The sequence below is a fragment of the Notamacropus eugenii genome, chromosome 6 (assembly GCF_028372415.1).
Source record: "Notamacropus eugenii isolate mMacEug1 chromosome 6, mMacEug1.pri_v2, whole genome shotgun sequence".
Lineage (NCBI taxonomy): Eukaryota > Metazoa > Chordata > Mammalia > Diprotodontia > Macropodidae > Notamacropus > Notamacropus eugenii.
Window position 1 is genome coordinate 389,064,721 of NC_092877.1, and position 20,872 is coordinate 389,085,592.

At 51.2% G+C, this 20,872-nt stretch overlaps 2 protein-coding genes across 3 annotated transcripts; one reads left to right on the forward strand and one right to left on the reverse strand.

Annotated features, from left to right (window-relative positions):
• Positions 1-8,010: 8,010 nt before the first annotated feature.
• Positions 8,011-12,460, reverse strand: MIS12 (MIS12 kinetochore complex component). Its single transcript, XM_072619069.1, has 2 exons — positions 12,373-12,460; positions 8,011-11,456 (listed from the first exon to the last, which is right to left on the reverse strand). Exon 2 carries the CDS (start codon positions 11,391-11,393, stop codon positions 10,782-10,784), a length of 612 nt encoding a protein of 203 aa, XP_072475170.1. The 5' UTR covers positions 11,394-11,456; positions 12,373-12,460; the 3' UTR covers positions 8,011-10,781.
• Positions 12,461-12,893: 433 nt separating this feature from the next.
• DERL2 (derlin 2) lies at positions 12,894-20,030 on the forward strand. 2 transcript variants are annotated; one of them, XM_072619066.1, is made up of 7 exons: positions 12,909-13,065; positions 13,213-13,278; positions 14,141-14,214; positions 15,838-15,931; positions 16,652-16,847; positions 17,028-17,118; positions 19,527-20,030. In XM_072619066.1, the coding sequence occupies exons 1-7, from the start codon at positions 12,973-12,975 to the stop codon at positions 19,630-19,632; spliced, it is 720 nt and encodes a 239-aa protein (XP_072475167.1). In that variant the 5' UTR covers positions 12,909-12,972; the 3' UTR covers positions 19,633-20,030. The 2 variants fall into 2 exon arrangements, with proteins under 2 accessions (XP_072475168.1, XP_072475167.1); XM_072619067.1 differs by lacking the exons at positions 14,141-14,214; positions 15,838-15,931; positions 16,652-16,847 and having other exon boundaries at positions 12,894-13,065.
• The last annotated feature ends 842 nt before the right edge of the window (positions 20,031-20,872 follow it).

Here is a 20,872-nt window from a genome sequence, read left to right on the forward strand (position 1 = left end):
GTACTCAAATAGAGGCTGGGGACCCTTTGTTGGGGAGAGGATTCTCTTTTGGGGACTGATTAGACCAGAGACATCCAAAGCCCCTCCAACTTGGAGATTCTGTGCTTCCTATGGCAGCCCCAGCATTAGGGACCCTCCAACAAGTGGGGAGAGGGCACCCCCATCTGGGGACCAGACACAATGGCAATTGCTTCTTGCCAGCCAGATTTGTAGGTGAGGGACAAAAAGATGAAGACTTCTCCAAGGAACTTGGTAACGGTAAGAGAAAAGGTCTGCTCACAAGGTTCAGGGCAGGAAGTAGGGGTGGGGAGGAGGACAGAGGCCTCAAGACCTCCTGTTTAGAAAAAGCTCTTGGATGGGGTATCTTAGAAGTATGTATGTTCATCTCAGGCTAGGCACTCAGTACCCTGGGCACCTTGTCCCTGGTACATGCAGAGCCAGTCAAAGTGGCTGCTTTTCCTTACTGGGACCTTCTGGTCAGTACTTAAGAGTGTCCTGGTGTTGGAGGACGGTGATGCTAGAGGTGTATGACTGGTTCCAAGAACTCCCATCAGACCATGAGGTGGTGGCCTGGGAAGAAGGGCTTTTTGGCAGGGACAGACACACAGGGACAGGAAGCTTCCTGGAGGCCCCATCAGGAGGTGGGCTGGATGCTTGGGCATGCAGCACTATCTCTGCCTCCACTGTCTTCTGCTCCTGAGTTGGCTCTCTGCCCTAGACACTCAAAATGGAGCAAGAAGGAAGGAGAGAAAGGCAAAGAAGAGCGGAGGGTAATGGCGGCTCACTCATGAAACTCCAAGGTTCACAAAACACTAATTCCTCACAAAACCCTGTGCCATGGACATACAAGGGATGTTGGCTTCAGTTCACACAGCCTCTGAGCTCTCATGTCCCTACTGCCTGAATAAGGGTCAGGGCTTTGCCCAGATGGCATCGGGCTCCAGCCCTTCGCTGGCACTGGTGGTGAGGGGCCCTTCTTCTTTGGTCATCCTCCACCCTCTGGTCATCCACAGCCTGCTTAAGGGCCACAGCTCTTTAACTTGACAGAATCCCAGGCTCAGAGAGGCCTCAAGGCATTTACATTCCACTGGGGAATAATACCACCAAACAGATTAAGAAAGGCATAACTGGGAGAGGAGGAGACAGAGAAGGAGGGGTCAGAGAGGGTCGGGGAGAGTCAGGGCAGCCCTGGCCCCTCCCCTCCGTCTCTGCCTCTCCCCACCCTCCACCCAGGGAAAGCAGGTATGTTTGACCTCCTGGAGAAGTAGTAAATAAAGAGAAGTAGTAGTGTCAGGGCTAATAGGTAAGATGGGGGGGGGGGGGGGGGGCTATGACTGCTGATGTAGCAGCTGCCTGGGGCTTTGAGGCAACATCCCCTTTGTACAAGACCAGGCTGACTTTTCCTCACCAGTAACCTTGGCCATGGGGCCCAGGGCCCAGAATGAGGGAGGGGAGAGTGAGAGAGGCTCTCAAAGCCCTCTTCTTGCACACTCAGCAGCTCCTGAACCTGAGACAGTAGCTGTCTGTCTTCACGAGTCATTAGGGTAAAAAAATTTAAAAGGATTAATTACCTGCCACCCTCAGTCATGAGCCTCTCTGAGCTTGACTGGTCTTTAGAAGTCAGGTCTGACCTCAAAACCTTCTAGTTTGGTAAAACCTGCCAGGGATTGAGCTACACTGGTTTGACTCAGCTGGCTGCCATGATGAGGTATTGTCCAAAGTACTTTGGTGGAGGGCCCCCCAAGTGGAGGGGGAGAGTCCTGCTGCATGGATGTGGCCAAGCCCTTCTGTGAGTGGAAGAGTTGGGATTCAACTCAGGTCCCCAACTTTAAATCCATCCTTGCCCCCCTTCCATTGGCCGATCTCCTGCTAATGTGTCTGCTCAGAAGGGATTGGCCTAATGACCTGTAGAAGGAAAGCAAATGGATGAAAAATGCCTCTTGTTCAAACTGGACTGACAGGCTAGCCACTGGGCACAAGAGCAGTCTAGCTTGGATTTAGCAAACAGCCTTGAATTTCCAGGGATTCTAACCCACAGAGAAAATAATGTTCTCTTGGCAATGTTACCTGGCTGCAAAAGCATTCAAGTGGCCAGCAAGCCAATAGACAGGCACAAGGAAACAGTCCTCTATTCAACCAAGGAGCCACATACAAGAAATGTGCGATCAGAAAGCAAGATGAGAGCATCACGTCCCAGGAGCAAGGGACAACAGATGGGCGACCTGAGAAAGACCTCTGGCTCAGTGGGCCACTCTCTCCAAAGGCACATCAGCGTTCTCAGCTGCCACAACATGGTTGACTGTCCTGGAGCCTGCAGCCCACTAACACCCCCATCTTCTTTGAACAAACAGCTGTCAGGCCAGGCCAAATCCTGTGAAGCTGATCTTTAAAATCCAAATGAACAATTTCTCATGTATCTCTATGAAATTCGTCTTCTCTGATTCAGCGCATTATGCAAACCTGTCCTTTCCTGAGTAGCGACTATTCTAGTGTGTTCTCTGCCTACCTCGGCTTTGTGCTGTCAGAAACTCAGATGGGCAGGGAGCCCGTACCTGGTCCAGATCATCGGTAAGAAGGCTCTCCTCTACAGGGTCAAGAGCAGATCCCTAGAGATCGGCAGCCAAGTTGACTTGATGTTTCCAATCATGACAGTCTCGAGAACCTCACATTCTTGCCTTTGTGTGTGACCCCACTCGCAAGCAGACCAAGACTGAGGGACTGAGACTGGGGATCTATGCCTATATTTCAGGGCCAGCTGTCAAGGGGTTCAGGGACCCTGGCATGACTGCTATGGCTTTCATCTTCTTGGTCTCTGCCCAGCCCTGTGACTGTGGGTTTCTACCCCAGGACCCTCAGGACCTCCAAAGACCCTGACCTCCTCATCCATCCACCTCTGGGACACATCTCGAGTGGAGCTCTCCATTCCTTCGTGATCAGCACCCCCTAGTGCCCACGCAGGATCTAGGCACAAGAAGGAAGATGGAGCCAGAGCAAGTCGAGCCCGAACCCTTCTCTGATCCTGACATTTCCCCCCACCAGCCCACCAGCGTCTCCAACTCCCTTCCACCCTGCCGCCTACATATTCTCAGGGAGGTGACTCAGATATCACCTCTGTGACCTGAGGGGGCCAGTCACTTCATCTCCCTGGGCTTTAGTCTCCTCATTATAAAATCAACAGGGTGGCCTACAAGAGCTCTGAGGTGCCTCTAGATTGGTGGTCCCAGGGGCTGCAGCCTCACTCTCCCTCCTCAGTTTGCTGCGTCTCCCCTAGCAGGAAGTATGAAGATGCAAAGTCCTTGCACGGTCTGGCTCCCACCCCTCCTCCCCACCTCCTTTCATGCTATGCCCTTCACAAACTCAAGATTCCAGACAGCTCCATTACTAACCCAATTCTCTTCTCTCATCCTGTTCCAGAATCTCAGAAACATGGAGTCAGTGGGATTTCTGAGGCATCTTGTCTTCCCTGTATTAGTGGCAATCCCCTCCACATTAGCTCAGACAAGCTGCCCACCAGCAATGGGGCCCTCACTGAGGAAGTGAAGTCCCCAAGCCCTGTTCAAATCCTGAGTCCATCCCCCACTTCAGGAGGGGGGAATCAAAGACTGACAAGTCACTTAACCTCTCTATCATGAGAAGCATTGATTAAGTGCTTCCTGGGGACCAGACACTGTTCTCAGCAAATTCCAGATGAGATCAACAGAGACGCTGAGCAACCATCTACAAGAAGCCAGGAGCCAGTGTGGCTTCCCCAAGATCAGGTCACATCAGGCTCATCTCTCCCCTTGCCTTGAAAGATGCCATAGGTAGGCACCCAATAAAGTGTCTGCGTCATTCTTGTGGAGAATGGGGAATGACAGACTGAACAATTGTCCAGTCAGATGGCGCTGGAATCACTAAGCGGCCAGGCTCAAAAAAGAGTCATGGGTAGTTTGATATACTTCTAGTGGGAGGTCTCCGGTGGGAGTGCTACAGTGATCTGTGCTTGACCCTGGACTATTCAGCATTTTTATCCATGGCTAGGATAAAGGCACATATGACCTGCTCTTAATGACACATATGTATGACTTGGGTGACAGGATCAAGATCACCCTTTGATGGGCTAGAGCACTGCAGGGCATATGAGAAGATGAAACTCATCAGGAACATGGAGCTTTATGCTTGGGTACAAAAAATAACTTCATACATATGGGATGGGAGAGGGAATGTTTAGAAAGAGAACTGGGTACTTTAGTGGACCACAGGATCAGTATGAGTGGCCAAAAAGGCTAATGCAATCTTGAGTTATATCCAGAGAGGGAAGGAAGTGGGCAGGAATGAGCATTTACACAGTGCCTACTATGTACCAGCACTATGCTAAGCTCTTTACATATATTACCTCCTTGTATCCTCACAACATCCCTGCAAGGTAGGTGCTATGATGATGCCCAGTTTACAGCTGAGGAAACTGAGGGCAGGCAGAGGTTAAGAAGTGACTTGCCCAGGATCACACATCCAGGAAACACGTGGATTTGAGCTCTTGTCTTCCTGACTCTTAAGACCAGCTCTTGGCCCCACCTCACATCCAGAGAGCGAAGAGCTTCCAGGAACACCTAAAGTAGGGTCTTCAGTCTGGCCACCAGGACTTAAGAACAGGCTGGGGAGGACAGTCAAGATGATTAAGGGCCTGATACAGGAAGATCAGTTGAAAGAACTGGGACTGTGTCAATGGGAGAAGACTCAGGAGGTCGAGGTCACCATCTTGGAGCATCCGCAGGGCTGTCTGGCTTGGGGAGGAAGGTTGAAGGTGCTGCTTGTTCCCAGAGGGCAGGGCCAGGGACAGCAGGGGAAAGATGCAGAGAGGCTGATGGAGGCTCACGGCTGGGAAAAACTCTCTGTCCATGAAAGCTATCCCCCATTGGCTCGAGCTGCCTTAGCAGGCAGTAGGTGTTCTCTCCCTGAGGCCTTAGGCAGACGTTGGAAGACAATGCATTAGGTGAGTTCTAAGGTAGATTCCTTCCGAGCTCAGGGGGCTGCTGAGGCCCCTCCTGAGATTCTATGACATTCTCTGCTTTACAGTCTTTCCCAACAGTAGAGTCCTACCTAATTCTTTGGCTCTGCTCTAGGTTCCTGGAAGGTGGAGATATTCCAACAATAAGCTTGGCTTCTCATCGGACTTTGGGCTGCACTCAGGCCTCATGTCCATCCCTGCTCCAAGGAAAATCGGCCCACTGCAGATTCTCCTGACCTAGGATGTCAGGCCAACACAGAAAACCTAACCCTCATCCTAAATATGTAACCTGTTTTCCTAAAGGAACCCTGGCACAATCCAGGGGATGTGGTGAAGCATCCCCTCCACCAAGATGCTCTTATAGGTCTGTTGGTCACAGAGCACAGTGTGAATGCTGAGAAGCCCCCATCTCTCAGATACCAAGTAGAATCCCAGGTTTTCTGGCCCCATGCACTGGGAAGTGGCCCAGGAGGAAAACCAATGACAATTCTTACCTAGTATTCTGTCTAAATAACAGAAAACTGAATGGAGACAAGCACTTTCACCTGGCTGACCTGTCCTCAGGGACTACATGTACAGAGCCTGAGAAAGAGTACCAGGCAGAAGGAAAGAGATAGATGGTCATTTGAGGAAAGTCCTCCTGGTGTCCTCCTGAGGGAGTGCCCCATGGGATTCTTCAGGGAAGCAGTGAATCACTCCAGAGAGTTCAGTGCTTCTCTCCAGGAGCACTGACCACCATCTGCCACAAGCATGGTTGTTACCACACTCGTCTGAATGGGACAAGGAGGAGGGAAAGTCAGGAAGGGAGCTCCGGCCTGAAAAAGCAGGTGAGGGTATGGCCCAATTTAGTTTGGTCAAGTCCACTCTGCCATGTCCGTTCCTAGGAGCTTTCTTTGTGAGCCAAGCCTCAATGCTCTCCTTACCTCGGCCTCTAAGTATCCCTGGCTTTCTTCCAGACATGGTTCAAGTGTCACCTTCAATCGGAGGCCTGTGCCCAGCTCCTTCATCTCTAGGGCCTTCCCCTCCAAGGTCACCCTTTTATTCTTTATGTACCTTGAACACACTGCTTTATGTACCTCTTTTCTCCCTAATTAGAATGTAAGTGCCTCCTTTTAAAACAATTTTATCTTCAGATCTCTATTTTCTCTCTCCTGCTTCCTTACCACCACAGAGAAAAACAAAATTCTGGTTACAGATGTGTATAGTCAAACATCCCACACTGATCATTGGGGTTCCAGATTGTTCTCCACAACAGTTGTACCAGCAGTGCCCTCGTGTGCCTGTTTCCCACAGACCTCCAGAACATCATTTTTCCTTTTTGGTCTATTTTGAAAATATGATGGGTATAAAGCAGAATCTCAGAGTTGTTTAATTTTTTTATTATGGCTATTGATAGCTTGGATTTCTCCTGAAAATTGTCTTTGACTTTTTATCAATTAGCAAGTGACTCTTATTCTTATTGGTTTGAATCTTTTTGATTTGAGGCCTTTCTTGATGTCAGTATTTTCTATTTAGCTGCTTTTCTTCTAATTTTAGAAGTACTGGCTCCGTATGTGCAAATCTGATTTTGTCATCAGAATCATCCATCTTACCTCTTATGACCCTCTCTACGTCTTATTTCATGGTGAACTCCTTTCCCATTCATAGATCTGAAAGGTCATTTTTCCTGTGTTCCTCCAGTTTGTTCCTAATGTCACCCTTTGTCAAGTTCCATACCAGTTTATAGCTTGTTTTGGGTTACATTGGGAGATTTAGGGTTAGGGTTACCAGACTGCTTTCTGGTTTTCCATTAAATAGTGAATTCATTCTCCAGCAGCTGAGATCTTGGGGTTTATCACGCCAGGCTACTACACTTGCTGTTCCTATACGACATATACCTAATGTGTTCCACTAATAGACCCATTTCTTGCCCAGTCCTGGATTGCTTCAACAATGAAGGCTTTCTAATACAGTGGCAGCCCCCTTCCTTCCCACGTTTTCATCTCCCTTGAGAAGAATTTTGGTTTTTGGTTTCATTTGGTTGCTTAATTGGCACAGCACTGAATAAGCCCATTTATGCAGTATGTTATTTTTACTCTTTTGGCTCAGTCTACAATTATTCCTCCAATCATTTAGATGTCTGAGATTCTGTCACTGTGTTCATGTAATTCCTGTGCATGTCTTGGCAGGTAGACTCAGATATTTTATTCTCACAACTCTGGGAAGTAGATACCATTATCCCCATTTTAGAGATAAATAGACTTGAGGAAAACAGTTTAAATGCCTTGCCCAAGGTCAAACTGTTACTAAGTGTCTGAGGCTGGTTTGGAACTCAGCGCTTCCCAATTCTAGGTTGGCACTCTACCCACTGTACCACCTAGCGGCCTCTAGTAACGAGCATGCACATAGTGCGTTAAGGCGTGAAAAGCATTCCACATTACCTCATTTGATCCTCACGACCACTCTGGAAGGTGGGGCTTTGATTATCCCCATTTTACAGAAGAGGAAATTGAAGATGAGAATGTTTACTAATCTAAAGGCTGTATGTGGCAGGGGCAGAAGTGGGAGGGAGAAGAGGACACAGAAACAAGAGAGTGACAGTGATTCAACAACTGCGTTTATTAAACACCTGTGTTTGTAGCACTGGACCTGACACTGCTCCCCGCAGGCCATTCCCCCTAGCCAGCACAGGGGGACTGACTACCCTTCTTCTAGACCTGCTGCTCCTGAGCCCCCAGTAGCGAGTCTCCCATTGGCAAGCAGTCAGCCAGACTCAATGGGTTTTACAAAAAGGATTTACTGTGATTGTCTGTGAAGAGAAAGGGCCCAGCAGGGCATACATGAAGCCAGGGTGGTCAGGGGTGCTTCTCGCTTCCCCCTCCAGCATGTTCCTCACCAGTCCAACATGTATACTTCTCAAGACACAGGGCCAAGCCACCCCTTTACCTACTCCTACCTACTCTACTGAATTGAGAACACCCACCCGGAGCCACTGTCTCTGTGACACTCCATTCAGGCCTTAGCTTGCTGTTCACTGCCCACAGTTTGTGTCTGCATATAGCTGCTAGCACCCATGAGCTTTCCTACCCCTCCATTCTTGAATCTTGCTTCCTGCCAATTGTGGGTGTCTCATGGGCTAGTCGTTCTTCTTTGTGATTAGGACATACAAAAGCTGTCTTCTTTCTGATACCCACTTCTTTCCTTCCTAATTTAAAGTCATTCTCATTAGATGTGCAAGACAGGAGAGCTGTCCCAACACACTGGCAAACCCATTTTCAAGTTGGTATACTCCATCTCTGGCCAGGAATCTGTCAGCCTTTCACTGTAAGCTGCCATTCAGAAATCCAAATCCCATTCTCAGACATCATCTCCTTAGCCAGCTGTTCACTTCACAAATTAGTTATTCTCTTACACATTTCCTTGACCTCAGTGGATAACAGTGAAGCCACAACCAACATTTCCTAATCACTGGCCACACTCCAGGGGTTCCTTCTGAAAGTGTTAGCGAGCACCAGAAATGTGCTGCTGCGATGCTCTCACGTCTTGGGAGATTCTGTTAGGTCCTGGGCGGGTTTCTCAAGAGGACAAGAGAGCTCTCTAGTCTTATCAGCAGGCTGGAGAGAGGCTGCACCTGTGTCCTTCAGTAGGGAATGACCACCCACCATACTTCTTCCTCTGCTGTTTACCAGGCAAGCTCCTGTCTGACAGCTCTAGGAGACATTCAGGACAAGCAGCTGCTGCCTCCTCCCCAGAACATCCGGCCCTCTCCAGTCTTTTCCCTTCCCTTTCTCTCCCCTGGAAGCCTACATCTCATTCCTTTACCCTCTCTTCACCCCAACAAGCTGGAGTGTGGATAGGCATCCTTGGAGGCCCTCACCTTCTCCAACAGTGAGATCAGCCCACATGTGGAACATAGATAATTCAGTTTGGGCTCTGGCAGAACTACCAACACCGAACAGTTTCCTCTACTGCCCAGCCTTATTTCTCAAATCATCCTGATCCTAAGTATTTCAGCAAACTCAACCAAATTCCTTTGCTTTGTCTCAACTCCTTCTATGATTTCAACTGCCTTTTCTCACTTCCCTCACCCAAGAATTTTCCTCAATTTCTCCTCCTCAAACTCCACCTCTGGCTACTTTACTTATCACTCACTAATATTCCCCATTATTTCCCTACGTCTCCTTCTCCCTACATGCCCCCCACCCCATCTCTCTGTTTCTGCCTCCTCCTTGGAAGGTGGTCTCCAAGGCTTAGTTCAAGCTTTTCTTGCTCTGAGCAGTTCCTGTCAAAGCCCTCTTGTATTTTTTATCTCTATCTGGTGTGTGTGTGTGTGATTTCCCTGACAGGTAAGTTTCTGGAGGGCAGGGTCCAGGCCCTAACTGTTTGTCTTGGCATTCTTACAGTCTAAAAGAAAAAAAACACTCTGTATGAAAGACTCCAAGGGGACTGTTTTGAGGTGACCTCAATCAATGACTCAACCCCCAATGACTCACCTAGAGTCAATTCAGCTTTAGATGCACAAGATCTTGCCTTCCCTTCCCAGCAAACACCTTATAGGGTTATTAAACAGCTTACAGGATTCACAAGAGGATCAGACCATGTACATCAGAAACATGCAGGTCTCCCCGTAGCGCTTCTTTTTATCAGCCTGCATTTTACAAAGGGGTTTTGTTTCCCAAGATTTGATGATTTCACTCCATTTTGCATATTTTGTTACAACTGTTTATCATAAGCAATCCTAGTTCAACTATAATATTTCCACTTGAATGTTAAAGAAATTGCCAAGTGTCTTACCCGATTCACTGCAATCCTCTGAGCAACAGAATGTTCAGAAATGGACAAAAATCAGGACAATGTGTCATTAGACCTTCTACCCTCCTTCCCATTGCTCAACCCTGGAAATTTAGCATAATTTCCTCACTTCCAAATTGTGCGCCCAATTTATTTATTTCTCTATTCTTTGCTTCTGCAGTTGTCTTGAGCAAAACTGGCAGGGTTGTCATATCTTGTCCTATTTGGTATTATGGTCTGCATGAATACTCATTTAAAAAGCATACTGTTAAATGGAAAAAAAAAAAGCCTGTAGATAGGAAGTGACAAATTCAAGATGTCTACAACCAGACAAGGTCAATAATCCAGTCAAATCCAGTGTCTGGTGTCAGACTAAAGGGCCCTCCCTTTGAGTAAATAAATGGGACTTTGGTTAATTTTTTTTTTTAAATAGTGATCTGCAAATCAAGGGCAGCTGACCTGGGCCTCAGCACAGCTCTGTTCCAGAAGGAGTGATTACTGAACAGGCAAAATTCTTACAGTCTAAGTATCTGATACAAAGCAAGATTGTCTTCAGACTGGACTTTCTTTCCCTTCTCTGGCTCCAAAGATCAGAGTGTGCATTTTCAGAAGCTCTCGTGAATGGATGCAGCACTGACTTGTTTGCTTCCTTCTGACCAGCTGCCTGGGAGATGGAATCTCTGAACCCTTGCAACAGTTTGGCCTCCTCAGCTGGTAAAGACCCATTTCAGGCAGGATTCAGAGCAAAAAGCTTCTGAGATGCAGGTTTTTCAAGTGCCTGTAACTGGATGAAAGAAGACTCTCCTTCCCATGTGCTCAGTGGTCCTGACTTGTAGAATGCTACTTTGCCTGAAAGGGGGGCACATCCCCACTTTGGAATCACAAGGGAGGGCCTGGGACACCAGTCTTCTGCAGAAACCACTTTCATAGCCACGTTCTCTCGGCCAGGGCCAAAGCTCCCAACCCTCCCACCCCACCCCACCCCCACTCGGTCCATTCATTCTCAAGCTGTGTGGCTTGCCACTTACTGCATCGTTATCTTCCTGCTTTTCTGTGTCACGTCCTCTGTGAGGTTTCGAAGCCGGCCTGAGTGTTGGATCAGGAAGGCCATCATCTCCCCAAGGCCAAGGGGCCCGTGGGCCTCTCCCAGCCCATCAAACCAGTGCAAAGTCTTTTTCAATCGGGCCTGCACCACCTTCTGGACCTCAAGCTCTGCCAGAAGAGCATACTTGGCTCCAAGTTCTGCCTTGTACCGAAGTTGCAGCTGCTCCACTTGCTGCTGGAGAAGGTGGAAGTCCTCCTGGCTCTGGGGGTACTTCTCATGGCTCCTATCTTCAGGGAGGAGGATGTTTGGGGGAATGTTCAGTACCAGCTGCAGTAGCACTTGCTCCATCTTGACAAAGAGGCGGTTAAAGCGCCCCCTCATGAATCGCAGGAAGGTCTCCGTGCTGCCACGGACCTGGACGTCACTCAGATTGCAGCCAGGAAGGCTGCTGGCCTTCTTCAAGATGACCTTTTCCACAGCCACCATCACCTCAAACAGGTAGTCCTGGAAGGCTATGTAGATCCTGAGCATGCACGTCTGGGGTGTGAATCCAAAAAACTGGGTTTCGTACAGCATTGGGTTGATGGACATCTTGGCTGGAGCAGAGACCTCCCCCTCAGGAGGTGCTAAGCATCAACCAAGGGATCTACTAACCTAGGAAAAAGACAGAGACACAGGCACGAGATGGCATCACACAGAGGGCAAACCACAGCATGCTGTCTGTGGAGCCGAAGCCTCCCTCTGAGGCTGGTATGTGTGGTACTTGGGGGCACCGCAGGGTTTTAAGTCACGAAGCACTTTTTCTGTAACTCAAAGGACGTCCTCAGGACGAGCCCTTGCCCTGACTTGGCCTTCCCTTCCCTTAGACCACCCACCTCCCAAGGCCCTGGCGTTAGGTGCCAAGGCTGGCAACACCCAAGATGTCCCTGGCGGTCTGAGGGCAAAGGTCAGAACCATCCTTCAGCGGCATCCCAGGGATCCGTGGAGCTGACCTTGGCTCTCACTGCCCAAGCCAGTGAGGACCCGCAGGCCCCCATTGCTGATGCCCTGAATGACCCTGGAGCAGGGAGGATTTCAGGGTTCAGAGTCTGGCTGGGCAGCACTCCCACTGCCTCATCTATCAGCATGGAAACGGCCAGGGAATGACCTCAGAAAGGACAAGCCGCATCACGACCATCCAGGCCCCCAAATCTCCCATCCCCCAAGGCTCTCCCTAATAGACACCCCAACCTCCCTTATCACCCACAAATGCAATGGGGAAAGGGGGTCCTCCTAAAACCTAAGCCCGCCCCGGCTCCCTGCTCCGAGCCAGCCCACCCCCTCCCACGACAAGGGCGCTGGATCCGGCCTCAGTTTCCCCAGCTGTCAGTGGGAGGTGGAAAGAGGAGGGACTGGATCCCTCCTGGAGAGGGGTCTCGGCGGACTCCAAGTCCCAGGGGCCTGTGCGTGCCGCCTGATGCATCTCGGGAGCGCGGCTCGGATGCCCCAGCCCCCACTCCAGGCCATCCAGCTCCCGCTGCCTCCGTTCCTCCGCTGTCCCTGGGACAGCGCCCGCACCCTCCGAACGTACCGAGACGGCTAGTGCGCAGCGACGCCGACCCAGCCGCCGTCCACATCCGGATCCGCCCCGAACGGGGACCCCGCCCGTTCGCGCCCGCAGCCGCCTTCAAACTTCGGGCAACGATCCCCGACGCTACGTTCTGCCCCACACCCGTGCTCCGCCCCCTCGAGATCGGCGCCCAGCCAATCAACGGGAGCCATGCCTGACGGAGGTTTAGCTCCGCTAATGGCAGCCAGGCGGGAGGAGTGCGACCTGCTGGTTGGGTGAGGCTGTGTTCCAGTTGGGCCATGCTGATTGGTGACCCGCGAGGTGAAGGCGGGACGGCGTGCAGTGCTGGGCTTTGATTGGCCTGTCCGAGCGGCGCTCGGCCTGGCGGCTTGGTCCGCCGGCGCTCGGGGGAGGCATTCTGGGGTTGGGCGGGGCGCGCTGCTAGTCGGAGGCCTCCCATTGGCCCCGCTCGTGGGCCCGCGGCCCGGAAAGAGGCCTCCGCGTCCCACCCCCGGCGGCGGAAGCGGAAGTAGCGGTGGCGGCGGCGGCGGCGGCGGCGGCAGCAGCGGTGGCGGCGGGAGCGCCGCGGGCGCGCGGGGCGGGGCGGGGCGGGCGGGGAAGATGGCGTACCAGAGCCTGAGGCTGGAGTACCTGCAGATCCCGCCTGTGAGCCGCGCGTACACCACGGCCTGCGTGCTCACCACGGCCGCCGTGGTGAGGGGGGAGCCGGCGGAGGGCGGGGCGGGGCCGCGGGCTGGAAGGGAAGGCCGGGGCGGGGCTGTGGCCGGGCCTGGCCCCGCAGGCCGCCGAGGACGGCTTCGAGGGAGCCTGCCTGACCCGCCGTCTCTTCTTCTTCTCCAGCAACTGGAGCTGATCACGCCCTTCCAGCTCTACTTCAACCCCGAGCTCATCTTCCGGCACTTCCAGGTGGGAGAGGCGGGAAGCACGGGGTTGCCATGGTTTTGTTCTGGCCTACCTGCATTTATTAAGCGCCTGCTGTGTGCTCCTGCACTTATTAAGCGCCTGCTGCCCCCAGGTCTCATTCCCCACCCGCCCCAGTTGGGGCTGACCAAGCTCTGCCACTGCCTCTGCATACTTTCCCCGAGTCCTAGCCTTGTGAGGAGGTGTGTGGGGCCGGCCTTGGGTGAGGAAAGGCCCAAGGTCTTCGTGTGTTACATTGTATCACGGTGTTACATTGTATCACGGTGTTACATTGTATCACATCCAGCGGGGGTGGGAGTGGGAGCTCCCAGTTGGCGCCTCGGTCCCTAGATCTGGGCTCTTCACCTTGTTTGGGACTCTGGGGAGGAAACGCTGCTCAGAAGCTTGTTTCTGCAGATGTAAAGGAGAACGCATAGGCCACCTCCAAAACTACGTTCAAAGGCGGTTTTTAGGGTGCCGACATTGTTGGAACGTTCTCAGTGAAAAACAAGACCCCCTTTCTAAAATATTGCGGAGGGCAGAACAGGCTGGCTCTCTCCCAGGGCCGGGATGTGAGCTCTTAGCAACTGCAAAGTCTCCAAATGAACTTTGGTACCTCCCTCCCTGCTATTGGAGTGGCAAGCTCAGTCTGTAGGGGGCATCATTTTTCCTTTTATGGTTCAGAGGATCAGGAAAATTGTGAAAATGTTACCTTCCTTTTTCACAGTTACCCTTAGGAAAGGAATGTAGATATGATCTGAAATACAGTTGTAAAGTCCCAGTTCTAGCATTTTCCCTCTGACTCTTGACTAAAACATTTCTGATAATTGTATCTGAGTTAATTCATGTTTTTTTTTTAATTTTACAGATATGGAGATTAATCACCAATTTCTTGTTCTTTGGACCAGTTGGATTCAATTTTTTATTTAATATGATTTTCTTGTATCCATTGTCAGATGCATGACTGTCAAGGACTGTCAGAAATCCAGTGTTGTGTCTGTTTTACTGTTTTGACTTTTGTTTATGGCACTGTGTCAGTAAATGTCGATTAAGCGCCTACTGTGTGCCAGGCACTGGGGCTGCAAAAAGAGGGAAAGCTAGTTCCTACCAACGAGCTGTAGAGGGAAGGCTTTGGAATGAAGGGGGTGGGAAAAAGAAGCCAGGAAAGTCAGGAGTTAGAGCAGAGGGGGGAGAGCCTTCCAGGCAGAGGACCAGAGCATTTTGAATCTGCTCCTGGAGGCAGTTGGGAGCCCCTGGAGTTCACAAAGTAGGGCTTGATAGGATCCGGCCTGGGCTTTGGGAAGATCTCTTTGGGAGCTGAATGGAAAATGGATTAGAGTGGGGGGCCCTAGAGGCAGAGCTCCAGCCCTGATCCAGTACGGGTGATGAGGGCCTGAAGGATGGGGCTGTGTCTGAGAGATGGTTATACAGCGAGTTTATACCCATAGGCAGCCCATTGAGGCATGAGATAGAATGCTGGGGGCCTGAGTTCAGATCTGGGAGATGCTCATTGGCTTTCTGACTGTTGGGCAGATCCCCCTTCAGCTTTGGTTCCCTTGTCTGTAAAATGGAGATAATAGCTGTGCTCTTCTCTAGGGTTGTTGTGACGATCAGATGAGATGTTTGTAAGAAACCCTTGACCATCTTTGTTTCCTTGCCCCTCCTCCCCACCACCCATTTGTCTCACAGGGTGATCGTGCAAAGAAGCAGGGTGGGTAAAGAGAGGCTAGGGGCTGGAGCCTCAGTGACCTTGACTTTGTCCTGGAGAGCAGTGGCCAGAACTCAGCTCAAAGCACAGAGTTTCATTCTTGCCTTGATGATAGTTAGATCCTTCAGAAGGGCCAGTTCTGCTCTAGGTCTGATTGTCAGCAGTGGGATGGAAGTGATGAGGCCCCCATCCTACCCCCTGTCTCTTGGAGGTGGTGATAGAGAAGGAGAGGTGCCAGGGGCACTCAGCTGGAACATTGGAGGGTCAGCCGAGGGAAGAGCAGGGCCGTCACACTAAATCACAGGGAGATTGTCCTCTGTTCCTCCTTCCCAAGGTTGGGAGTTCTAGAACCACACTCAAAGAGCAAAGCAGGGAGGGGAGATGGGCCTGTTCTTTGGGAGGAAGGGGGGCGGGGCATGGAGAAAAGCAGACCAGAGCAGGTAACGGAGAGTTAAGGTGAAGATGAGATAGGCCTGGAGGAGGTCTGAGGGAAAGAGGGTCATGAAGGCTGGGGTGGTTGGTGAGGGGCTGGACACTTGCCTTCTTGGACTTTTCCAACCAGATCTTTGAGTTCGAAGGGACAGGACAGGACAGTGGGTGCCCTTGGAATCCCTGGGACAGCCTGCAGTGTGCCACGTGCCAGGGAGCGAGAGCAAGAGAGAATGGAGCTGCCCTCCCTGCCTGGGTCCAGTCGGACTCATGGAGGGAGGGGGTTTTGATCCTGTGCGCTCAGGCTTATTTGGGGGTATAGGAAGGGAGCAGCCAAGTGAGGAGCTCTGTGTGTGCCCAACTGACAGGATGTGTTCTTCACGTTTGTATCTTTGGACGATTTCCTTTTTTCCTGACTCCACCATCAGATACCGCTACTGCCGAATGCTAGAAGAAGGCTCTTTCCGAGGCCGCACAGCAGACTTTGTGTTTATGTTCCTTTTTGGGGGCCTCTTAATGACTGTATCCTTCAGCAGCTGGAAGGCCCCCTTATAAGTTGCAGAGACCCTCCTCTGTCCAGCCCATACTGGCTGCTCCAGGCTTCTGGCCCCATTAGGGTGGGCTTAGGTGGGGTGCTCCTCTGTGGCGTGTTGCTATGAAACACCCTCTTGGTCACTGGTGTTAATCAACTGGCCGCTGTGCTCCAGGTTCTCAAACTAGGCTCCTTTGGCTCAGAGTGATTACAAAGCACCCCACAAGGCTGCCCAGAGGACAAGCCTGTTGTGAAAATATGGGTAGCGTGTGCTGAGTTTGCCTCATAAAAAGGTACAGAGCAGGACGCAACGACCAACATGGAAAGATGTCTGCTTGTGGGTCTGCACCTGGTGATGCCCTTCCTCCCCCTGGGGCTGGAGTCTGGCATTGTGGCCGTGAAGCCAGGGGTGGGGGGAGGCCTCATTCTGCCGAGGCTGACCCTAGTGATTCTCCTGCTCCCCAGATGGGTGGCTGTGCTCTGGATTCCCCTTGGCCGCACTCCCCAGACGGGTGGCTGTGCTCTGGATTCTTCTCGGTCCCGCTCCCCAGAGGGGTGGCTGTACTCTGGATTCCCCTTGGTCCCACTCCCCAGACAGGTGGCTGTGCTCTGGATTCCCCTTGGTCCCACTCCCCAGAGGGGTGGCTGTTCTCTGGATTCCCCTCGGGGATGGGCAGCCTCTGATGATTTTCCTTGACACCTGTTGCTAGCTTTTCGGTTTGTTTGTCAGCTTAGTTTTCTTAGGGCAGGCCTTCACCATCATGCTTGTCTATGTGTGGAGCCGAAGGAATCCATATGTCCGCATGAACTTCTTTGGCCTTCTCAACTTCCAGGCCCCCTTTCTGCCCTGGGTCCTTATGGGCTTTTCCTTGTTACTGGGCAACTCCATCATTGTGGACCTCCTGGGTAAGGGATCACTGTTGCTCTCTCCTCCTCTTCTCTTCTCGAGGTGTTTAAATGGCCATGCCTGTCGGGGGCTGAATCTGCTAGTGGCCTGTCCCTTGGGGGCCAGGCCCCCAGGTAGCCCAGGGCTGATCTTTGATCTGTACTCTCCCTGTTCTTTCTTTGTGTTATGTTTGATTCTAGGAATTGCAGTTGGACACATATATTTTTTCTTGGAAGACGTATTTCCTAATCAGCCAGGGGGAGCAAGAATTCTGAAAACACCTGCTATTTTGTGAGTATTCTCTCATGCTGGATTGTGGGATTCTTATGCACCCATTTAGACAATGTCAGATGAGTGGAGAAAGGAGCCATTCACGACATGGTATCAGCAGACTTGACTTCCTGATGTCTTGAGCTCTGTTGGTTTGGTGCAGGAGCCAAGGCCTACCTTCCTTTGAGACTTCTTGGCTGGGAGACTCTGGTAAACTGAAGTTTACTGAAGTAAACGTTGATAATGGTGGTGGTGATGCTTGTGTGGTAGGAAGCGGGGGTGGGCCCTGGGGAAAGCCCTTGCTTAGAGTTTGGCCCTTGAGCTGGGGTCCTGACAGGGGAAAGGGAAACGCCCAGACTCTCTCATGGGAGATGAGAAATGGAAGGCTGAGACGAAGGCCACTTTGGGTGAACCATGAGTGTGTGTGTGGGGAGGAATGACGCCCATTTGTGATGGGCTCTGAATCCTCTCTTGAGGACATCATGTACTCCTACTATGTGCTGGGGGACAGAAGCGATCTCTGCTCACAAGGAGTGTGCTCCGATGAGAAAGTCCATAAATGTAACCTTTCTAAACGTAAAGTGAAAAAATAAAGGTGAAGGTAAGGCAGTTTGGGACAAAAGTGCCCACCCAGTGATGAGAGTCAGGCAAGGGCCCATGGGACCTACAAGTGGGTGGCAGAGTGTTGGCTGTGAGGAGCCACATCCCAGGGACTGGAAAGGGAGTTGGGTCCTTGAAAGCCAGACAGAGGAGTTTATACTTTATCCAGATGTATCAAATGAGATAATAATGTGCTCACGCAGTGCCTGGCCCATAGTAGGCACCATGGAAATGCTTCCTGCCTTCTTCCCTTAGGGTGATAGGAGAGCCTGGAGTAGGGAGACTGAGGCAGGGACACCAGTTAGGAGGGAGGCTGTGATGTTCATCTATGAGAAATTGTGAGGCCCTAAAGTAGGGTGTTGGATGTGTAACCTAGGAGTTGAGGATGACAGTGGTTGTAAATTGGGGCACCCTTTCCCCACGGCACAGATCTTTGGGTTGTTCAGAAGGTTGTAGAGAAGGGGAGAGGTCCAGCAGAATCAGAGGAGGGTCAGAAGGGAAGCTGGAGTAGGGTGGGGAGTGACCCTCAAGAGCCAGGTAGTCATGGGGAGAGCCCTGTGGAGGTTGGGGGAGAGCTGTCACTAAGATTCAGTGGCGGCTCAGAAGGAGGCCCTCTGAAGTTTTTCCCATTGGCTTGGGAAGGCATAAATCTGTAGGTCAGATAAAGCTGGGAGGGAGAGAGCTGATGAATGATGTGAAAGAGAAGGCCTAGAACTTAGAATCACATCTAACAAAATAAAATTGAATTAGAGGGACATGTAGTCTTCAATGTGAATTTTTAAAAAATGTCTGTATATCTCCCAAGTATCAGGTGGGGGCAGGGGCACAGGTCAGAGGGAGAGGGTGACTAAACAAGCTGTTTCTGGAAAAGTCCCAAGGGTTTAAGGGGCCTGCGACTCATTCAGAGTCAGCTGTGAAATTGTGGCTGTTGAAAATGCTGATACCGTCTTGGCACATTGGCTTAACATACATAATAATTGTATCTGTATGTATAGCAGAGACATGGGCATTAGTTTTCAGGAATGCGGAGGTGATGGTCCGAGCTGCTGACCTCTGCCTTCCTCAGACCTCAGTCACTCTTGTGTGACCAGCCTGCGTGGGGGGGCGAGGATGGGGGAGTGGCCAGAACAGGAAAGTCTCAGTCCCGCCCTGGGGGGGTGGGAGATAACAAGTATATCTGGGTACAACATATATGCCTGTGAAAATGGCTGAGGACACCTTTAAGTGCTTGAAAGGGTTCTTTTCTCGTTGACCTTGGAGGACAGAGCCAGGGGCAGCAGTCAGGGTTTGATGTCAAGAAAACCTTGCTTATAGTGAGGATCTTGCTTATAGTGTGGTCTGCCCCAGAGTGGACTGGGCTGCCCCTTCTCAGAGAGCCTCAAGCAGAGCCTGGTCAGGAGTGTTGGGCAGGGCGTCATTTGGGGCTGTGGTGGTTTGTTGGACAGAAACCCCAGAGTTCTGTCCACGTGGGACATCGGGGCTTGGAGCTTGTCCGGGTGTGATGATGAGCTTTGCAGGATTTTGGGGGGTCAGAGTGAGGAATGTTGTCTGGCGGGTGTGTTTGATGGATTTGTATAGGCTATGTACTTGTCTAATCTATGTATTCAAAGGAAAAAGGTTAGCCTTTTTGTTTATGGTGCTATGTTTTTCTAAATACTATTTTTGTTTTATTTTAACTTTCAAAGGTAATGTTTGCTTGCTTATGGTCCAAGGTAAAAATACCACTAAGTGCCAAGCAGTTCCCACAGCTTTCTGCCAGCCCAGTCCCTCAAAACTGCCCCCCAGGTCCCAAGATTGGGGGTTAGATTACTTCTGTCCTCTGTTTTTAGGAAGGCAATTTTTGATACGCCGGATGATGATCCCAATTACAACCCCTTACCTGAAGAACGACCAGGAGGCTTCGCATGGGGGGAAGGCCAGCGCCTTGGAGGCTAGGAGAGCAGTGCCGAGTGCGAAATCCACCTGGGAAGGAAGGACTCCAAGGAGATTTCCTCTGGGATACTTTTACTCTGTTTCAGAAGTGTGGACACACTTGACAGCTTTCCAGTTTTTAAATCCAGAAGCACTTTATGCAATGGTACATCCATGGTAAATCCCGGAGACCTCTCCAGCAGTCTGCGTGTGTTTCTTCACTTGACCATTACTTACACTGGTACTGAAGGTGTAACCTACTGGAGCCAAAAACACGGAGGAGATGCTTGCTGCCAGCTCTGTACCAAGGAAACACTCACCTGCGAGAGAATGTAAAGCAGAACTCTCTCCCCCTCCATTCTTTGGTACATGGACGCTTCAGAGAGGACAAAATAAAACTCAGTTCATTCTCTCTCACTGGACTGAAGCCTTTGTGTGTGGTCTTTTAAAGTGGATTGTGTGTTCTGTGGTGGACAGCCCGGAGTGCACAGCCGGTCAGCCTCAGGGCTGCTGCCCAGTGGAAAGCATATGCTTGGCTCTGGGGGGGGGGGAGGCAGTGCCCGTGTGAGGCTTCTGGGTCAGGCCACCATGGAGACAGGATGGTGTGTCCCAGCCTCCCATGACACCGCCTGGCCAGGGTCACCAGGCACCTCTCACTGGCCTTTTCTTCCCCCTCAGCCTTCTTGACGGTGCTGGTAAGCCTCTGCTCTCCTGGACGCCCTCTTCTCCCTGGTCTTGGCGGCTCTGCCTCTCCAGCTTCTCCTATCTACCTGCCTGCTCCTTCTGTCTTTGCGGGATCTTCATTCATCCACAGTCTACGTCCTGTGTATGAGTGCACTTCCAAGGACCCCCTTCTCTTCTCACTCAGTTTTTTCTTGGTAAGTTCACTTTGCAGAAGACTGTCCACTCCTGTATTCCCCTTCATCTCTCTCCTGAGCCCAGTTTTGCATTTCCCTCTGGGTGTCCCATAGACCTCTTAGACTCAGCATGTCTAACACAGGACTCCTTCACTTTGCCCCGGACCTCACCCCCTCCCACCTCGATGGCTTTCTGTCCAAATCTCCACCGCTTTTGTCACCAAGGTGTACCGCCTCTGTCCTCACCTCCTCTCCCATCTAGCCCCAACTGGTGCAGATACCCGTACATTTCACCTGCTCAGGCTCCAGGCTGATGATATAGTGAAGTGATCAATTTGTTGTTCCCAGAAAACCTCTGTCCCAGTGCCTTTTGAAATTCCTAGCGTGGAGGCTGGGCCCCGATAAGG

What these genes read in the sequence shown, in the direction of transcription:
- MIS12 (XM_072619069.1), bottom strand. Translation starts at nt 11,393, where the DNA reads ATGTCCATCAACCCAATGCTGTACGAAACCCAGTTTTTTGGATTCACA.
- DERL2 (XM_072619066.1), top strand. Translation starts at nt 12,973, where the DNA reads ATGGCGTACCAGAGCCTGAGGCTGGAGTACCTGCAGATCCCGCCTGTG. An exon ending in TCATCTTCCGGCACTTCCAG is followed by an intron (nt 13,279 to 14,140) that starts GTGGGAGAGGCG and finishes TTAATTTTACAG; the next exon opens with ATATGGAGATTAATCACCAA. An exon ending in CTGAAAACACCTGCTATTTT is followed by an intron (nt 17,119 to 19,526) that starts GTGAGTATTCTC and finishes CTCTGTTTTTAG; the next exon opens with GAAGGCAATTTTTGATACGC.